Below are 16,189 nucleotides of genomic sequence, written 5' to 3' on the forward strand. Positions count from 1 at the left end.
AGCTTGGTGGGGCGGTGCTTAAGGTGCTGCCAGGGCCACATGCCGAATTTTAGCGGCTAAGCCAACCGGGACGGTGCTAAAATATTCTTTGCGATAGCCTCCAAGAACTTGCAACGACGGAGTCCATTTCGGCTTGCTGAGATTGTCAAGTTGGCAGAAACCGCAGCTCGCAGCAGTGCACGATGCGTACTGCTGGCCGTCTACCGGCCACTGATCCTTCAAAATGTCTGCGGCACCCATGGTTCGCGCCGCCTTGCTGAAATGCAGGTGCTTGAGGATATCTTCCTCGTCTATGACTCTCCTCCGACCTACCTTTCAGTTCGCCGCAAGAACTTCGCTACGACAATTGAGTTCTGCAGCGCAAGCTGTATCGCTCAACGATGTCCGACCATTCGAAAGCGACAATGCATCTCAACGGCCGCAATATCTCACCTCCTATCTGAATCCGCAAGAGACGATCGACATATCTGCCAATTCTGCAGCAGTCAGCGACGTAACGAACAGTCGTGCTGTTTCGGACATGCCACATTCGAAGCACCGAAAAAATCGACTAGTTGGAAAGGAGATTCAGCAAGATCGATCGGCGTCGAACAAGTCCAGGCTTCCCAAGCGAAACCCGAAACCCGAGTCCCATGATGCTCCGGAAAAGCCTTATTTTGTCGGAAAGAGGCGTTATATGATCACCAATAACAGGATCAATCGCTTTTCTAGATCCAATGCTCGGAATACCGAACAACTTTCCCCTGTAGACGAAAAATCACGAATGGCATATAGAGAGCTGCAGAATTTGCGAGGAATGCACTCGCAATGGGGCTACATTCGACATCAGTATCCTACTTCTGAGCTCCAGTCTGCCCGGAAAGCCTTTACATTTTGGAAGACCAAATTTTGGAAAGTCTCGAGACCAGACAAGCCAGAAGTGCCAAAAGTGCCCTGGCCTTGGCGAGATAATGCAAAGTGGCTCTTTGGACTCAGCGATGCCCGTAGTATGCAGCAGGCATGGAAGAGTCTCGATATAGAAAGCCGCCGCAAGCAGTGGCCTGTACTTATGCTTTCGACCTTGGACCTCTGCCCTGAAAAGGCACATGCGGTGCTGGAGGCTACTCTGGACCCTTTACCGCCTGGGTACGCCATTAACGATGTGCTTCTGTTCATTGCGCAACGCTTGCGCATTAGCAGCATTAGAAATGTTCGCGAGCGAACTGTCAAGGCAGAAGAAATGGTGGAGATTGTGGCCAAAGTCCTCGAAGATGCCCCTGCTGGCCATGTGCCCCTTGGCCAGCGAACAGCTGGTCTTCTTGCAAGCAAGCTACCAAGTGACCAAGCTAGTGAGCTATACAATATGTTGCAGAGGGCCAATGTCAAGCTACATCCAAATACCCAACTGCAGTTTGCTGGAAAGCTGGCGGAGGAGATGGCACATAAAGATGCTGCATTTGAGATCCTTAAAGGACTTGCCGAGAGTGGAGTCGATCTCAATGCACCCAGCCCTTCGAGTACCATCACTACGCTGTTGCATTGCCGGATCACACATGGCGGCTTGTCAGAAGAAAAGCCGGCCTTTTCGCCCAAGGATGCCCTAGAGTACTTCATGGTCAAAGGCTTTGTACCCAACGTCATCAATGCAACGGCCTTTCTCGATTCTCTATGCCAGCAGGCAGAAGTTGACGAGGCCATCCGGCTTGCCTTGCTGTTCTCCGAGTCTGGCGTTCAGCTGGATGCAAAAGCCTGGTCAACCATCTTCAGAGGTGCCAAAGGGAGCCTCAAGGTAGAGAATGTGGCCAAAGGCCTTGAAGTTGCCAAAGTAGCCAACGTCCCTTATGTGGATGTGCTCAACAATGCACTTCACACCGTGTTCTATTTCGCAGAGATGGAATCCCGCGAGAAGAGTTTCTCCACACCCTGGGTCTATCCATTGTTTGGGCCGATGCTGCGAGCATACGCAAAGAAATTCGAACTGGAGCCTTTGCAGTGGTGGCTTCCCGACTCTTTGCCTCTGATACTAACCCAGACGACGGGCAATGACGGAGAGAAATTTGACAGTAGCCGCCCGCGACGGTGGGAGTTTCTACACACGATAGTCCCTCTTACTGAAAAGTTCTTTTCCACCCCGAATGTCGGGCCGAAACTACAACCTAATCCAACAACCATAGCCATTATGCTCAGGGCCTACATTAAGACTCTGCAACACCCTTACGATCTTATGGCCTTCTATGTCTTTTTCAAGGCTCGGCTTGAGGAACACAAAGATTTTGCCGCTCAGCTGATCAAGGATCAAGGCAGCTTAGTTCATGATACTATAATCATGACTATGATGGAAAGACGAGGACTATCCCGGCCTGCGCTACAAGTTTTCGGAGACATGCTCAAAGATCATGTACAGAGAAGCGTGTCAAAGGCTGCGGAGGGAGGTGACTCTGAGGCGAATGATGGTCAAAACAGAGCCATTCCTGTCCATCCACCTCCAGGTCTATGCACATTCAGCATCCTTGTGCGCGGTCTACTAAACGGTGGAGATCGAATTCTGGCGGAGCAAGTCATCCAGGTTATGAAGGAGCAGAATGTCGACCCTAACCTCGTGACGTGGAATACCTTGACCAAGGGATATGCGAAGATGCAAAATATCAACAAGACAGTGTCTACTTTGCAGGACATGGAGGCGGCAGGCTTCAAGCCTGACCTATTTACTTTCAAGGCGTTTGGAAAACTGAAGAACCAGGGCCGGGCATTAGAGATGATGGAAGGCATCATCGACACGAATAGACAAAAGATGGCAGGCGAGGATTTGTATGAGTAACGCGGCATGTAACTGTACGTTTTTTTGGCATATCGACGGAGGCGAAGAGGTGCTTTGGAGTTTGTGTTGCTTTGAACGGCGGAATGGCATGATACCATAGAGTGGAAAGCAATTGGAATACTCGTGACGGCTTCGAATATGCATCAATCTATCGAATATAGATAAAGAAGGAATAACATTAGAGTATTTTTTATTTATTTTACGTATACATACTTACCCATACACGAATATGTTACTCTCACATCAGTGCAGTATTTGGGGTGCGAAGAGCGGATAGTGCAAGCCCTCGGATTTACGGACTAACTAGAATGACCTAGAACCTGTTCCCTAAAGCCGTCGATGAGCAGCTTGAGGTTTTCTAGATGACCACCACTCGCTCATTCTTATTGAAATAATATAACTTGCTTATAATTCCTCAATCATAGAGCTCCAATTTGGGAGAAAGAAGAAAGAATCTTAAAGGGATACCTTGCGGCATCACATGCTGTTGTCTCAGTCTCTTACATCTTAGGAACAAGCAAAAAAAGAGACAAAACTCATTTGACAAAAGCCTCTCCTCTCAATGCCCGAACCAGGCATCTCGCAATTCACCTCAGTTTTCCGCGCCACCGACTCGTACCGCGTGAGGCGCTTCCGCCCAGCCGTCTCCTGCACGGCCTGTCAGCGGCGCAAGTCGAGATGCGATCGCCAGCATCCATGCGGCGCCTGCGAGAAGCGGAGCGTGGGCGATGCCTGCTCTTACGGCTCGGCGCCTGTATCGTCAGCGGCTGATAACAGCAGGGCAGCCGGCGGCGGGAACAGTCGGCAGGATGTCCAGCTCAAGCTCAGCCAGCTGGAGCAGATGGTGAGGGGGCTGGCCGAGAATCGCCTCGCAAAGGGGGAGTCAGCGCCGTTACATGATGGCCTGCGCTCTGGAGGAGGATGCGATGGTAAAGAGGAGTTGGAGACGGACTATCACGGGGCTACTTCGTGGACGGCGCTGGTTGAGGGCATTCGCGATATCCAGGACGTGCTGGCGGCGGATCGAGAGCCCGACTATGCTGATGGCGTGGAGGCGACGGAGCCCGAGGTTGTGCTGGGAGACGTGCCGCCCATCACCATCAAGGGCGTCGTGGAGAGTCTGCCGTCGAGACAGGAGGCCGACAAGCTCGTCATGGCGTATTTCAGAGCAAAGTTCCTCGCCGTCATCTTTGTCCATACGCACCAGTTCAAGCGTCGGTACGATGCCTTTTGGACGGATCCCAATTCGGCCGACTTTCTCTGGATCAGCATCCTGTTCTCCATCCTCAGCATCGGCACAATGGTTGTAAACACAAAAGAGGCAGACGCCACGTCTTCCAGTTCGTCGACATCGTCATCGCCCTTGACGGTAGGGCCCGACTCGCGCTGCTACATGAACAAGGCCGCCCAATGCCTCGTCGCAGGGCAGTACTTCAAGGGGCGGCGCTTCTCCGTCGAGGCGCTCCTCATGCACGCCCACTCGCGCAACGTCCAGAAGCTGGACTCGGACTCGTCGCTGTGGTCCCTGTACGGCCTCGCCGTGCGGCTGGCGCAGAGGCAAGGCTACCATCGCGACGCGGCCAGGGTGTCGAGCAACAGGGCCATGACGCCCTTTGAGGCGGAGATGCGGCGCAGGACGTGGTTCGTGATCCAGTCGACGGATCTGCTCTTTTCGTTCCAGAACGGCATGCCCCCCATCATCACCCAGGATGTCTGCGACGTGGGCCATCCCACGAATCTCACCGACGACGACTTCGACGAGGATGCCGAATCGCTGCCGCCTCCTCGTCCACCAACAGACCCCATCCCCGCCCTCGCATGCATCACAAAGTCAATGCTCTGTCGAGTTATGCGCCGTGTGGTGCGCCACGTCCTCGCCGTCACTCCAGCTCCCTATGCCGACACGCTGTCTCTCGACCAAGAGCTTCGAGAGTGGCATGCTTCCGTGCCAGCCTGCTTGCGCAATCGCACCATCCGCAACACGGCCTTTACAGATGCCAATTACACAATCATGCATCGACTCATGCTCGAACTCATGTACCTCAAGAGCCTGTGTATCCTCCACCGCCCACATCTCACACTACACAAGCACGACGCCGAGTATGACGCCTCGAGGCGGGTTTGCAGGGAGTCGGCGCTCACGATCCTGGAAATACAGGCAGAGCTTGATATTGAGACTGGGCCGGGAGGGAGAATGTACAAAGATAGGTTCATGGTTTCGAGCCTAACGCTGCATCATTTCTTGCTTGCGGCAATGATCATGTGTCTCGACCTAAGCGAGTCTACAGACACAAGGTAAGTCTCTCTTATACAAAATACTGTCTGTCCCTCCACCATGCTAAGCAGAGATTGTCTCTCAGCCCACAAGACAGAATCAAGTGCAGAGCCACTCTCCGCACCGCCTATTCCATCTGGTCCGCCCGCCGCACCACCTCAGTCGACGCCCTCCACGCCTCCAGAGTGCTCGGCGCTATTCTCAACCGCATCGATCCCCCAAATATCCTCGCCTCCACAAGCGCTTCCGCCCAAATGACCAGCACGCCAAGCGTTCCTACAATATCAGAGGAAATGATGCTGCAGCAACCGTCAGCTCTCAACGGCGACGACATCCAAGATTATAACGTCACAGACGACATGTCATTTGTAGATGGCGCTGGCGATGCTATGCTCAGTTTTGAAGAAATGTTTGACGATACAAACATGTTTGATTGGGTTCGTAAATTCCTTTCTCCCTCCTTTTACTACCTTGTTTTTTCTGTTCCCAATCGGTAGAATCTAACATTCAGATCTTTACCTTTTCCGCAAATAGGGTTCTTTCGACCAGTATATTCAGTCCGACTCCAGATCATGGAGACAATTCTTCTCCGACACCAGCTTATAGCCCGTATTATATACTATTAACCCAAGGAATAGCTGAAACAGTAAAGAAGAGGCACAGAAGTCCTCCGAGTCGTATATTTAAAAACAATATACAAGGTCAGTACTCTCATCTGTCTACGAGAAGGAATGAGAAGAAATAAATCCACCGTAATAGACTGTCAAGCAGAACAACGTCTCCAAAAAGAAAAGTAGGAAAGTGAAACATATTTAAAAGAAAATAATAATAAGAATAACAAAAAAAAAAAAACTCAGAGCTTGCTTATATGCTCCCTCAGGCACATTATTCATATCCCAATCCCACGCACAAAATACAAATTATTCTCTACACCCCCCTTTCTCAAAGACATAGTTCGATGACAGGCACACACACATAGATAGAACAGCACAAAACAGTAGTAGCAACATAAAAAGTAAGGGCACGCACAACGCTAATACAAAGACAAAAAGAATAAAAATCACATAGAATATTTCCATCACACTCCCCCAGCCGAGGGTCCTCTTTTGTATAAAAAACATCAAAAGCCAAGCCCAGCTAAGCTATCCTATATATAGGTGTGTATATATATATATCCCTTATGAGTTTGCCACTCCCCAAATTTCCATACCTGCCAACGTGTCCCGCGAGGTGCCACGTACATGTCATTAAAACGCAAACGCCAGCACAAAAAAAACTTTTACTCTTCTTATAACAATATCGCAGCGCGTAGGAAATTGAAGCAAGCGCCAACCAGAATAATAAAACAACAGCAAAGAGACAAGAAAAAAAAGAAAAGCCCATGCAAGATGGCGTAATTATGCACAGCAAGTTCCGGTATACGCGCGCGCACGCTTGGGTATCATAACATTAGATGCAAAAGCATGCGCCCAAAGGAAAACACACGATTGAGATTAAGACGCAATGCCGCGAAGCACGCGTGCAGGGTTGCCAGCCACGACGGTAAAGGGAGGTACATCCTATGGGAAAAGTTTCCGTTAGCATCCATATTTTTGGGCGGAAAAGACGAAAAGAGTCACTGAGCAGTAGCAGAAAGGGGATGCGGCATACCTTGGTGACAATTGATCCGGCTCCTACAGTGCTTCCCTTGCCAATGGTCCGGCCAGGCAAGATGATGGCACCGCCACCGATCCAGCAATCTTGTTCTATGATAATGGGCCTTCCAACTTGTGGGCCCTGTCCTCCTTGACGTTTCTTTGGGTCGGTGGGAAGGGAGGCACTGAAGATGCTGACGTTTGGGCCGATGACACAGTTATCCCCAATTTTGATCTCACAAACGTCGTTGATTGTGCAGTTGCGTCCAATGACAACGTCATTGCCAATGGTAATGTTGTACCCATAGTCACAGACAAAGGGCGTTTCGACAATACAATGACGGCCGACCCGTCCAATGTTTGTAACTGGAGACGCAATAGTGGGAGACACACGCACGGGATCGCGAGGCTGCAGGATCTCCAGGAACAGGCGCGCTCGCTCTTCGGGAGAAATACCATTCGTAGGAGGCGTCGTGAGATTGTTAAATCTCCAACAGGCAGCAGCACATCGCTCTCGTTCGAGACAGAGCTCCTTATCAAACGGATAATAGGGCCGTCCGGCAAGCATCTCCTCCTTTTGGGTTCGTCGAGGCGGGAACTGCGAGTGTGAGAGGGCAAGCTGAGCAGCCATCTGGGCGTTTGAAGTTGCAGGAGGCTGCGGGCGGGGTGTCGGGCTATTGGTCCTCGTCGGGTGCAGGATGTTGATTTGTGGAAGATGGTTGCCAGGATGAGGCGTTTCAGGCTCGGTTCGGCTCAAGTCGTGCAGCGGAGGCACTCGTTGATATTCCTTTGCCATCCTCTCTCCAAACGGTGGCGCCTGGGTATTGGCGCTTACAGGCGTAGGGAAGACGTTTGCAGGAGTATAAGGCAATGCAGAGAGTTTGTTTTCCGGGCTCGTCACAGAAGCGCTCGGGATAGTCGATGCTGTTAGACGGTCATCGTCCGAGATGATTATTGGTCGGCTCTGAGGAGGGTCTATCCTAAGAGGCTGGCCGCGGTAATGGGTCAACGACTCTCGTTTTACTGGCTGGGGTCCGAAGGGGGTTTGCATTTGGCCCAGCGCAGGTGCAGGCCCGGGTGCAGGCCCTGCGGCAGGTTGTGGGGGCAGTTGTGGTTGTGGTTGGGGTTGGGGCTGCGGCTGCGGTTGAGACTGCGGTTGAGGCTGCGATTGAGGTTGCGGCATGCCATATGCCCCAGGAGGCACGTAGCTTGGGTCTTTGGATTCGAGTGGCACGGCAGCAGCCTTGTTGTCTGGCTTTTGCCAGCCTGGCCCCCTCTGTGGTGGATAGCCCGCACATATAAATCCACCTCGAATACAGTTGATGCCTGTTCAGTTGTCAGTATCAGGCTCGCACATAAGATGGAGCTAAAAAGGCTCTCCGCCCAAGACTTACACTCTGGCTTCTGCTCGTCGCACTTCTTCTTTCTCTTCCGGCACGTCAGGCAGCCCGTTTTGGTACGGTTACTGAAATTTCGCTTCCGCTTCTTGGGATCGTGCTGCAGAATCGAGTCTCCCCTGTGGTCGCTATATGAGCTTCCGTAAAGAATTGATCGATCGTCACCATCAGGACTAGTATTGGTGTAGTCACTATGATCCATCTGGCTTGTGGCTCGTCGCAAAGCTTCGCCAATCTGCTCTTCCGTGCTGCCATGCGCTGAGATGGCCGAATTCTGCTGAGTGTCATAGGGATTTCTATCATCCCGAGCTTGGTGTGAGTACCACGTTTCCTTATCACGCTCGCGCTGCTCGTCACCATAAGGCCGGTAGTCTCTCTGAGGGGTCCCGTAGTGATCGCGAGCATCAGCGTGCGTCGGAACAGTTGCAGTATCCGGGGTACGCTCTTGCGCTGCAAGTTCTCTCCGAATCTCAACGGAAGCCGAGCGCTTACGCTTATGCGAGCTCTCGGCTTCTAGAGGATATGTTGCGACGTGTATCGTACTTCCAGGCGTCCATGAGTCCCGTTGGGAGTCTCGCTGAGTGTCCCGTTGAGGGGTTGCTGCTGCTGCCTGCGGCTCAGGGGCAGCCGATGTTGGTGCAGCTGACGCTGAGTTGGCGAGGCGTTCATCTGTGAAAGAGCTTTTATCACCCGGCGCCGCCGGAGGTTCTGTCAGCTTTGATGAAGCGCCATTAAGCGCGGTGAAGGTAGACATGTTGGCGCAGTTTTAGTAGAAACAGCCTGAAAAGGCCCTACAATACTGTCGATCAAAGAATGTACCGAGCTCAGCCGGGCCGGATATGAGGATTTTTTTTTTTTTTGATTTTTTTTTCGTATAGGACAATTATTGGCGATAAGTTATATTGGAGTCTGAGTAAGCCGTGCTTTGTTGAAGACCAATGGTAGTAGGCTGAGATGTTTTCGCTTCACCAATGTGACTGCCAGTGAATGAACGTCTTGTAGACTATGGAGTCTCTCAAATCACGGTTCCCAGGCAATGAAAAGCACTGAGCTGAGCTTTACCAAGCAGCTCGCGCAAGTGAAATTATGATGTGGTATCCCAAAAAGGCGCCGCCGCTATACAGCGAATTTCATCCACACCCCAATGAGGAAATCCAAACGATCAAGGCGCACAGTAAAAAGTCTGGAATCTACCAAACGCTCGCCCATAAAAAGAATAACGAGGGCCCCGTCGTCGCCGTGATGGTGAAGTGAGTGCAAAGCTGGCCGCTGGCACAGTAGCTGAGAGCGAGAGCGCGAGTCGCGCAAAAGCGAATGAGTGAGCAAGCGAATCCGAGCCGACTGCAGGCCAATGCAGCTCGATCAACAGATGCTCGCCCTTTCAGATCCTCCTCGGCCAAGATTCGATGCGAGGACCAGATGGCGCAAGCCGTTTGACGGCCCGAGTCCAGAGAGTTTGCTGCGTGGACGCTGGAGAGGGAGGTGAGAGAATGTGTTGAGGCGGAAGAGCTGGGGGGCTGGCTGAAGGCTCCAAGGTCGCGCTTGGGGGGCTTAGGTGGTAGCTTTTTTTTTTTACACGCGCGATTATGCTGCGCCTGCTGCTAGGCTAGGGGGGGTGGCCGCTTCAGCGCAGAAGCCAGCTGGAGGCGTGTACCTGTACCCCGAAATGTGGGAATTTTACTTTCCAGGTTCGTAATTACTTGGCGGCGCAGTGCACGGGGGCGATGCGTCGAGGTATTAGTCGAGGACCTGCTTCAAGAGCACAGATTATCGAGGCTCAGCAACTATCGCCGGCGATAGATGGAGAACGGAATCGCGAGCAGCGCAAGGCTGGGGGGGAGGATAGGCGGCAGAGGCGGAAGGCTGAGCAGCAGAGCAGCAACAGACACGGCGCAGGCAGGCAGCTGCTGCGGATAAGTAACGCAGCGCAGGCTTCCAAGGTATGGGCAAAGGAGAGAACGGGAGGGATAGGAGGGGAGAATAAGAGAAAAGGAGATGGAAGTTCGTGCATCGGTCAATTCAAAGGACTCGCGGGGAGATATGGAGATATTGGGTCGCTGAGAAGGCCATTCGAGGGCGAGGCGAGAAACACGTTCAGGCAAGAAAGAGACCCGGAAATGTACCGACATGCGCCTAGGGAAAGCGGCTCTTTTCGACGCATGTACCTCTACTCGTACAGGTACACAGAGCGACGAACCACTAACAGGCAAAGGGCGTGCGTGCGTGCATGGAGCTCCCCATACTTGTGCAAGGCATGGCGTATTAGCAGCCCGGAGGGAGCACCAAAAGGACGCACATGATGGCTTCCATGGCTAAGACCTGGGCAGTCAATACTCTTGCAATGCCGTGCCGATCGCTCGACCAAGCCAGGGGGGTGCTCCCCTGCGGCGTTCTACGGATAAGCCCTCCGCGCAGAGAAGAGTGCGGTGAATGGAGAAGGCATCTCAGCCAATACTCGGTCCATGGGAGCGCGGGAGGCGTGAAGGCTAATAGGCGGCGCTTCTCACTGGGTCCAACCGAGTGCGCCAACGCCTCACCCAGAGCGACAATCGCCCGTTGCATGTCGCAGTCCGTCCTGCTAGTACAAACCTAGCATCCTTGAACCTGGGCTCCCTGGTTCCTGGCAGCCACCCACCGCGCGTGGCAACAGCCCAAAGCCACAGCGGCCTGGCCAGGCACGCAGCAAACTTCGCCTACGCTGCCAAATTGCCCCGACATCAGTGCTGGAAGCAATGCAGCAGCGTATGTATGCGTGCATGCGCGCAAAGGTGCAAGTGTGGGTGGATGCCCCAGGAGCCCTCCGAACTCCAGGCCCGTCCGTGTAAGTGGGTGTGATGCGATGGCTGCGTGCGACAAAGCCAGCGCGACGGGTACGCAGCTCTGGAGGCGGCAGTTTTCGGTAGCACCCAGTGCCAGATGTGGAAGCCAGAAGGGAGCGGCGTTCCACAGCCAAGAGGGGGTGTGCTTCAGACTCCGTAATGTAGCTGCAATATCATGGCACAGACGAGATCCTGTTACCACCAGCTACCTATCGTAACTTTTTTGTATACCACAGCCAGTCGCTTGATCGCCAAAGAGTACTGTACAGTAACTACCCAGCTGTACCGCCGAGGCAATCGCGCCGCTTCCTTAGCCCTCTTCTTGAAGACGCATACCCGGACATCCGTGGCTCAGCTCCAACGCACAAAACCCAGCACCGTCTTGGGGTGCACGCCGGCGCAGGGCGCAATATGCAGTCTGAGTTATCGCTCCAACAGACCAGACAGCGCTGGCAGCGGGTAGCCAGGGGTCCCAGCCGTGACATGTCCGTCGTTTGGCCTGGCTCTTCCCCCCACTCGATGCCATGTCTCTGCCCTCTCTCAGTGCTAAGCTTTGCAGATTCGAACCTGACGTAGCAGCAGCACGAGGCCTTTCGCAGACGAGGCCCTACTGTACAGGCACACGCTTCGCCCTGCGGTGGAGAGAGGTGTGACCGCAGTAAGCGGTGTTGCCGCGGCTCCGCCCACTTGGACCACGAACTAGTTGCTCCATGCGCAGAGGAGCGAGCGCGCGCGGAAACTTCGACGACGCTTGACTGGCCGTCTTCTAGCCTTCTTGATGTCGACGACAGCGCGCCGGGGAGGAGGCGATTGGCACACTGCCGCTGCTGGCTGCTCCTACACTCAAGCACTGGTAAGTCTAGGCGCGAAAGCAAGCAGACAACGCATTGCGCCTTTACTGTACCACATCATGCTGCCTCTGCCAGTAGGTGCATGCCGTACGAGCCAACTCGAGCCTTGTTCGGACAAGCACTACGCAAGAAGGGAGCTGGAATACTAATGAACCGCGGTGGGTGTTGGTGGGCAAGGGTTCGAAATATCCTGGGAGCAGCCAGACAGGGCCTGGGACTAGCTGGAATATTGTTGCTAAAGTTAGATGCAGCTCATTGATGCTACCACAGACTTAGTCATTCCTACATGCATCTTACAGTATTCCGTGGCATCAGCGAGGCAACAGCGAGGAAAAGCAGCGCGAGCCGCACATCACCGCTGCCTCCTTCCCGCGGCCAACAGCCGACAAAGGAAGCAGTTTTTTCCGCGCAGGATTCCCCCAAGGCCGCTACATCTCGACTCCCTCCTTTGAGCCTCTCTTCAGCCTCTCTTTTTCCCCCACGCTTCTGCTTCACAGCTCTGCTTTTCCCTCGTTCGCCCTCTCTTGCATTCCTCTTACAGCTCCTCGAGTGAGACAGCGAGAACCAATTCGACTCGTGTCCGAGGCCAGCCCGAGCTCAAGACTCCCCGTGTCTTTCCTTTGGCCTCTCGTGCATCAATGCCAGCAACAACTGCTAGTACCTACCTCCTGCAACTGGGTATTTGTAGCACTCTGCAATCTGATCCCCTGTCCCGGCGCCAGGTCTGTCGCTGCGCCCAAGCCAGGCTCTAGCCTACGGGTACGGAGCGCTGTTCCACCTTTCGCGCCCAACCGATCCGGGTGCCATCGCAAGGGGTGTCGCCCTCCAAGAGGCGAGCCGCGGCCGCCATCGTCGCCGCCAGGTCTCCATTCCATCAACCACGACCCATTTTTAGCTCCTTGATGCGGCAACGCGGCCACCAGCTTAGACTCGTGTTGGCCAATCCACGGCCTCGGCCTCCAGACGCCACCAGTCATCACAGGGCTGTCGCCGTCTATCCCGCCAGTCGCCGGCCACAATGCGAGCAGCCATCCGCGTGCACGCCGCCAGCTGTACGCGATCGAGAAACAGCGTATGTGACTGTCATTTTTGCGTGCTGCATTCACCATCGGTCCGTGGGCGAGCCATGTCCGAGAAATCGGCGGAATAGCAAGGCGTCCGTCTCGTCTCGAAACCATCGCACACGCGGACTTGACTTGGGCTCCTTCATACGCGGCACCAGCAAATTGCCGTCACACCAGCTCGGCTGTCAAAGCCAGTCCTTTGCCCATACGTGTAGATGCCCTTGATATTACCTGGTAGACAACGGGATCGAACAATGGTATCCGTCCCAGATCTTTGTTCGCCTCTGCCATCGAAGTGGGACAGCAACCCTAGCAGGCGCCATGGCAGCCATGTTCAGTCGAGGTCTACAGGCAAGGGTTCACGGATAAGCTCATGGAATCATTACTACAGTAGAGTCCGTCGGATTGCCTGCACTGCATACTCATCTGTCCTATGAGACTCCGAGACCATTCCATCAGCTTGCTGACTGTGCCGTGCAAGCAAGTGACATCCCCGCTAAGCAAGGTCTAAGAGCTTGCCTCTGGCTGCCCGTGTGCTCTCCAGGGCTTCCCATGCGAGTGGTAGCAGATATTCCCAGGTAGGTACTCTTCAATTACCACAATCAATGACGGAGGCTCAGAGAATGCCTACATCGGCTATTGTCCGATCTCATCTTTTGAGCGCCAATGGGAGCTTGACGGCTACTTTTGTAAGGAGTGCCCCGTCTAGCACCCTGCATATACCTACTTGTACTTGATGGACGGATTAACGCCGCGTTTAGCGCCGCCGTCTCGTATCGCCGCCGGCCGCGGCTGTGTCAGACCACGTACGCCCGACCGCACTACCACAGCACAATTCATTCATCCAATCACTGAGCTGCTGTCGCTCTACTCGTAGCGTTGGCCTTCGCTTCAATGCAAAGTACACCAGCGCCCTCTCAAGACTGTGGCACGCCGTGACGGGAAGCAAATCTAATGTGGAAATACCGTTTAACTGTGCCAGGCCCAAATCATGACAACGGCGACATCATTCTTTAATAGAATGAGCTCCTCAAGGCTGTCTCTGTTGTATCATGCCAGGGACTTGAGGTTCAGCAAGTAATAACAATACCAAGCAAGCCCCTTTGCGTTCAACGACGACAAGGCGGAGCTACAACGTATACGAGTTCTCTTTAGCAACGTTTTCATCACCACGTTATAGTATATTTTTCTCGTCCACCTTGTTGGGCGATGGCACGGCTGGCCAGCCTGAAGGATTGCTTGGCCATGGCTAGTACGGTTCGCTTCTACGCCACGGCATCCTTTGAAAGCTGGTTTTGGGCTCCTAGCAAACCCATGGCCGGACACAGCATGTGGAAGCTTGGCCAGACAATTCGTGATTTGTTTCAGCTTGAAACGCCTGCCTGCGAACATGCGAGCATGTCACACCGCCAAAGCCTTGAACTAAAAAAGATTACAGCCAATCAAAGGCAATCTACCAACATCCTCTAGGATGACCATCCAGCAGACTCCCTCCGCGGCTATGCACTTACAAGTATAGCTCTCCGTTGATCGAGTACAAAATCCTTACCTCATCATTATGATGACTATTCTACGCAGTCTATTCAACTTCCTTCCGCAAGCTCCAACAGCTAGCAGAAGATCCAAGAACTAGCGTGCTACAGGATCAACGTCAGAGCTGTATTTTCTCATGGGCAGAAGCGCACTTGTTAAACTCACTCTGAAGTTGTCTTGACTTTTAAAAGAGAGGGAAGCATACGAATACCAATGGTCACCCCAGTCTCGGCGTATCTCTTGAGGTCATAGACATTGATGCCAGACGAAGCTGCCCTGTTCTAGCTAACAGCGGGATACGTGTTTTGCAAATACCACGCCTGGCAACACAACAAGCGTGGGCAGCTTCAAACGTGCACTCCAGGTAGCACAGCACTCTTTTCGTTTAGAAACGTGATCACTATGCTGTGACACCGTGTCGGATGTTGCGGTTTCTCGTTCCCTCGCCAGGCAGATCGTCAAAGGCCATGGCAAGCAAACATGGAGGCGGCAAAAGCCGTAACCACCCTCCAGCGAAGACGCTAGGCATATGTTGCCGGCAGTAGCGCAACGCTTTGCTACCACATAACCAAGGTCACACTGCTGTGACAGGATAATAACCGTCGTTTGGGTTTCTTGCGGGGGCTCTTTCAGCTCCGGACCAACTGCTCGCAGGATGCCAGGCTGAAGATTCTAGCCCCAGAGGGGAATAGGTACCCGAGGGAGTGCATCCTCACTCGCATATCAAAGCGTGCCTTGTTGGCCTTTGGCAGTCATAGTGCGTGCTACTCGGAAATGCTAGACTGAACAGGATCTTGCTCCAGGAGGAGCAGCTACAGTCGGCGGCCCCAATGCGGTCATTAGTATACCTTTTCTTCATCCGCCCGGTCCTGTCCTGCGCACGGCGAGATGCCAAACATTAAGCCGCATATAAGGTCGGCCATATGCCAGCCAAGCTCGGCCAGCATGCGGCTACTGCTACAGGATACCGCGGCCAAGCACCAGCAGTGCAAAAGCCGTGTGCTGGCAGTCACTGGTTGCGGCACAACGAAGACGTCCCATGTGGAGAAGGGCTGGGAACACGCCGTCTGCGAAACTATTGCCTGTCTCGGCGAGCGAGTTTGCACCTGCTAGCGGCAACACGGGAGGACAAAACGACGGCGATGCTGTTGGTTTGAAGTCTCGGACCTGACTCTAGGCTGACAAAGGCTCCAGCAACGTCGTCTGGACCGAAGGAAAAGGAAAAAGAAGTGGAGATTGGGGCGTGTGTTGTTGGTTGAAGATTTATTTCCGTGGGCCTGTGCTCTGATTTGCTTTTCTTGTTCTTGGCGAGGCTAAAATTAAGTTGGCGGTTTTTGCAAGCGCGCAGCGGGCAAGGGAGCGGGAAGTCGTTTCTTTGCTTTTGCATTACGCCGAGATGCTCTACGGAGCAACCATGGTGATGATGGCCAACCTCAGCAAGCAGCCGACCGACTACAGTACACAGGCATTATACTATGTACCACGAAATACTGTAGCTGGCAGTGCTTTGCTAACCACCCAGATAGGCACCTACCTAAAACGGCACCGAAATAGTGGATCTTCAAATCCGAGGTTGGTGGAGATATCGAGCATTCGTTAACCTGCCAAGTTGCATGATTTCGGTATCGGATTGCCAGGAGTGCGAATACCAAACCGAAGTGCATTCTTTATAAAGACTGCAGACTTGTTTACTTTTGGGGCCAATCACGGCAGGGCACCTACTTGTGCACTTAGCAAGCTACTCAAAGTAAAACAAGCGGATACTGCTGAAGCTTCATGTCACATCGCTGAGAGTCTGAAGAAGGCCGTGGCCAAAAAT

At 53.3% G+C, this 16,189-nt stretch overlaps 3 protein-coding genes across 3 annotated transcripts; 2 read left to right on the top strand and 1 right to left on the bottom strand.

Moving 5' to 3' along the window:
• The first annotated feature begins 65 nt into the window (after positions 1–65).
• On the top strand, positions 66–2,987 carry TrAtP1_003248 (uncharacterized protein). Its single transcript, XM_014087781.2, has one exon. The coding sequence runs from the start codon at positions 224–226 to the stop codon at positions 2,795–2,797; it is 2,574 nt and encodes an 857-aa protein (XP_013943256.2). The 5' UTR covers positions 66–223; the 3' UTR covers positions 2,798–2,987.
• Positions 2,988–3,359: 372 nt separating this feature from the next.
• On the top strand, positions 3,360–5,678 carry TrAtP1_003249 (uncharacterized protein; the record flags this gene model as incomplete). The annotated part of the gene is made up of 3 exons (XM_066111803.1): positions 3,360–5,092; positions 5,158–5,509; positions 5,607–5,678. The coding sequence occupies 3 exons, from the start codon at positions 3,360–3,362 to the stop codon at positions 5,676–5,678; spliced, it is 2,157 nt and encodes a 718-aa protein (XP_065967882.1).
• An 887-nt stretch (positions 5,679–6,565) lies between these two features.
• TrAtP1_003250 (uncharacterized protein) lies at positions 6,566–8,857 on the bottom strand (the record flags this gene model as incomplete). The annotated part of the gene is made up of 3 exons (XM_014087783.2): positions 6,566–6,631; positions 6,723–8,032; positions 8,101–8,857. 3 exons carry the CDS (start codon positions 8,855–8,857, stop codon positions 6,566–6,568), a joined length of 2,133 nt encoding a protein of 710 aa, XP_013943258.2.
• Positions 8,858–16,189: the final 7,332 nt, after the last annotated feature.

This window comes from Trichoderma atroviride, chromosome 2 (genome assembly GCF_020647795.1).
Source record: "Trichoderma atroviride chromosome 2, complete sequence".
NCBI classification, from domain to species: Eukaryota; Fungi; Ascomycota; class Sordariomycetes; order Hypocreales; family Hypocreaceae; genus Trichoderma; species Trichoderma atroviride.

Bases quoted from the DNA above. Each gene is read 5' to 3' on its own strand.
- TrAtP1_003248 (XM_014087781.2), top strand. From the start codon at position 224: ATGTCTGCGGCACCCATGGTTCGCGCCGCCTTGCTGAAATGCAGGTGC.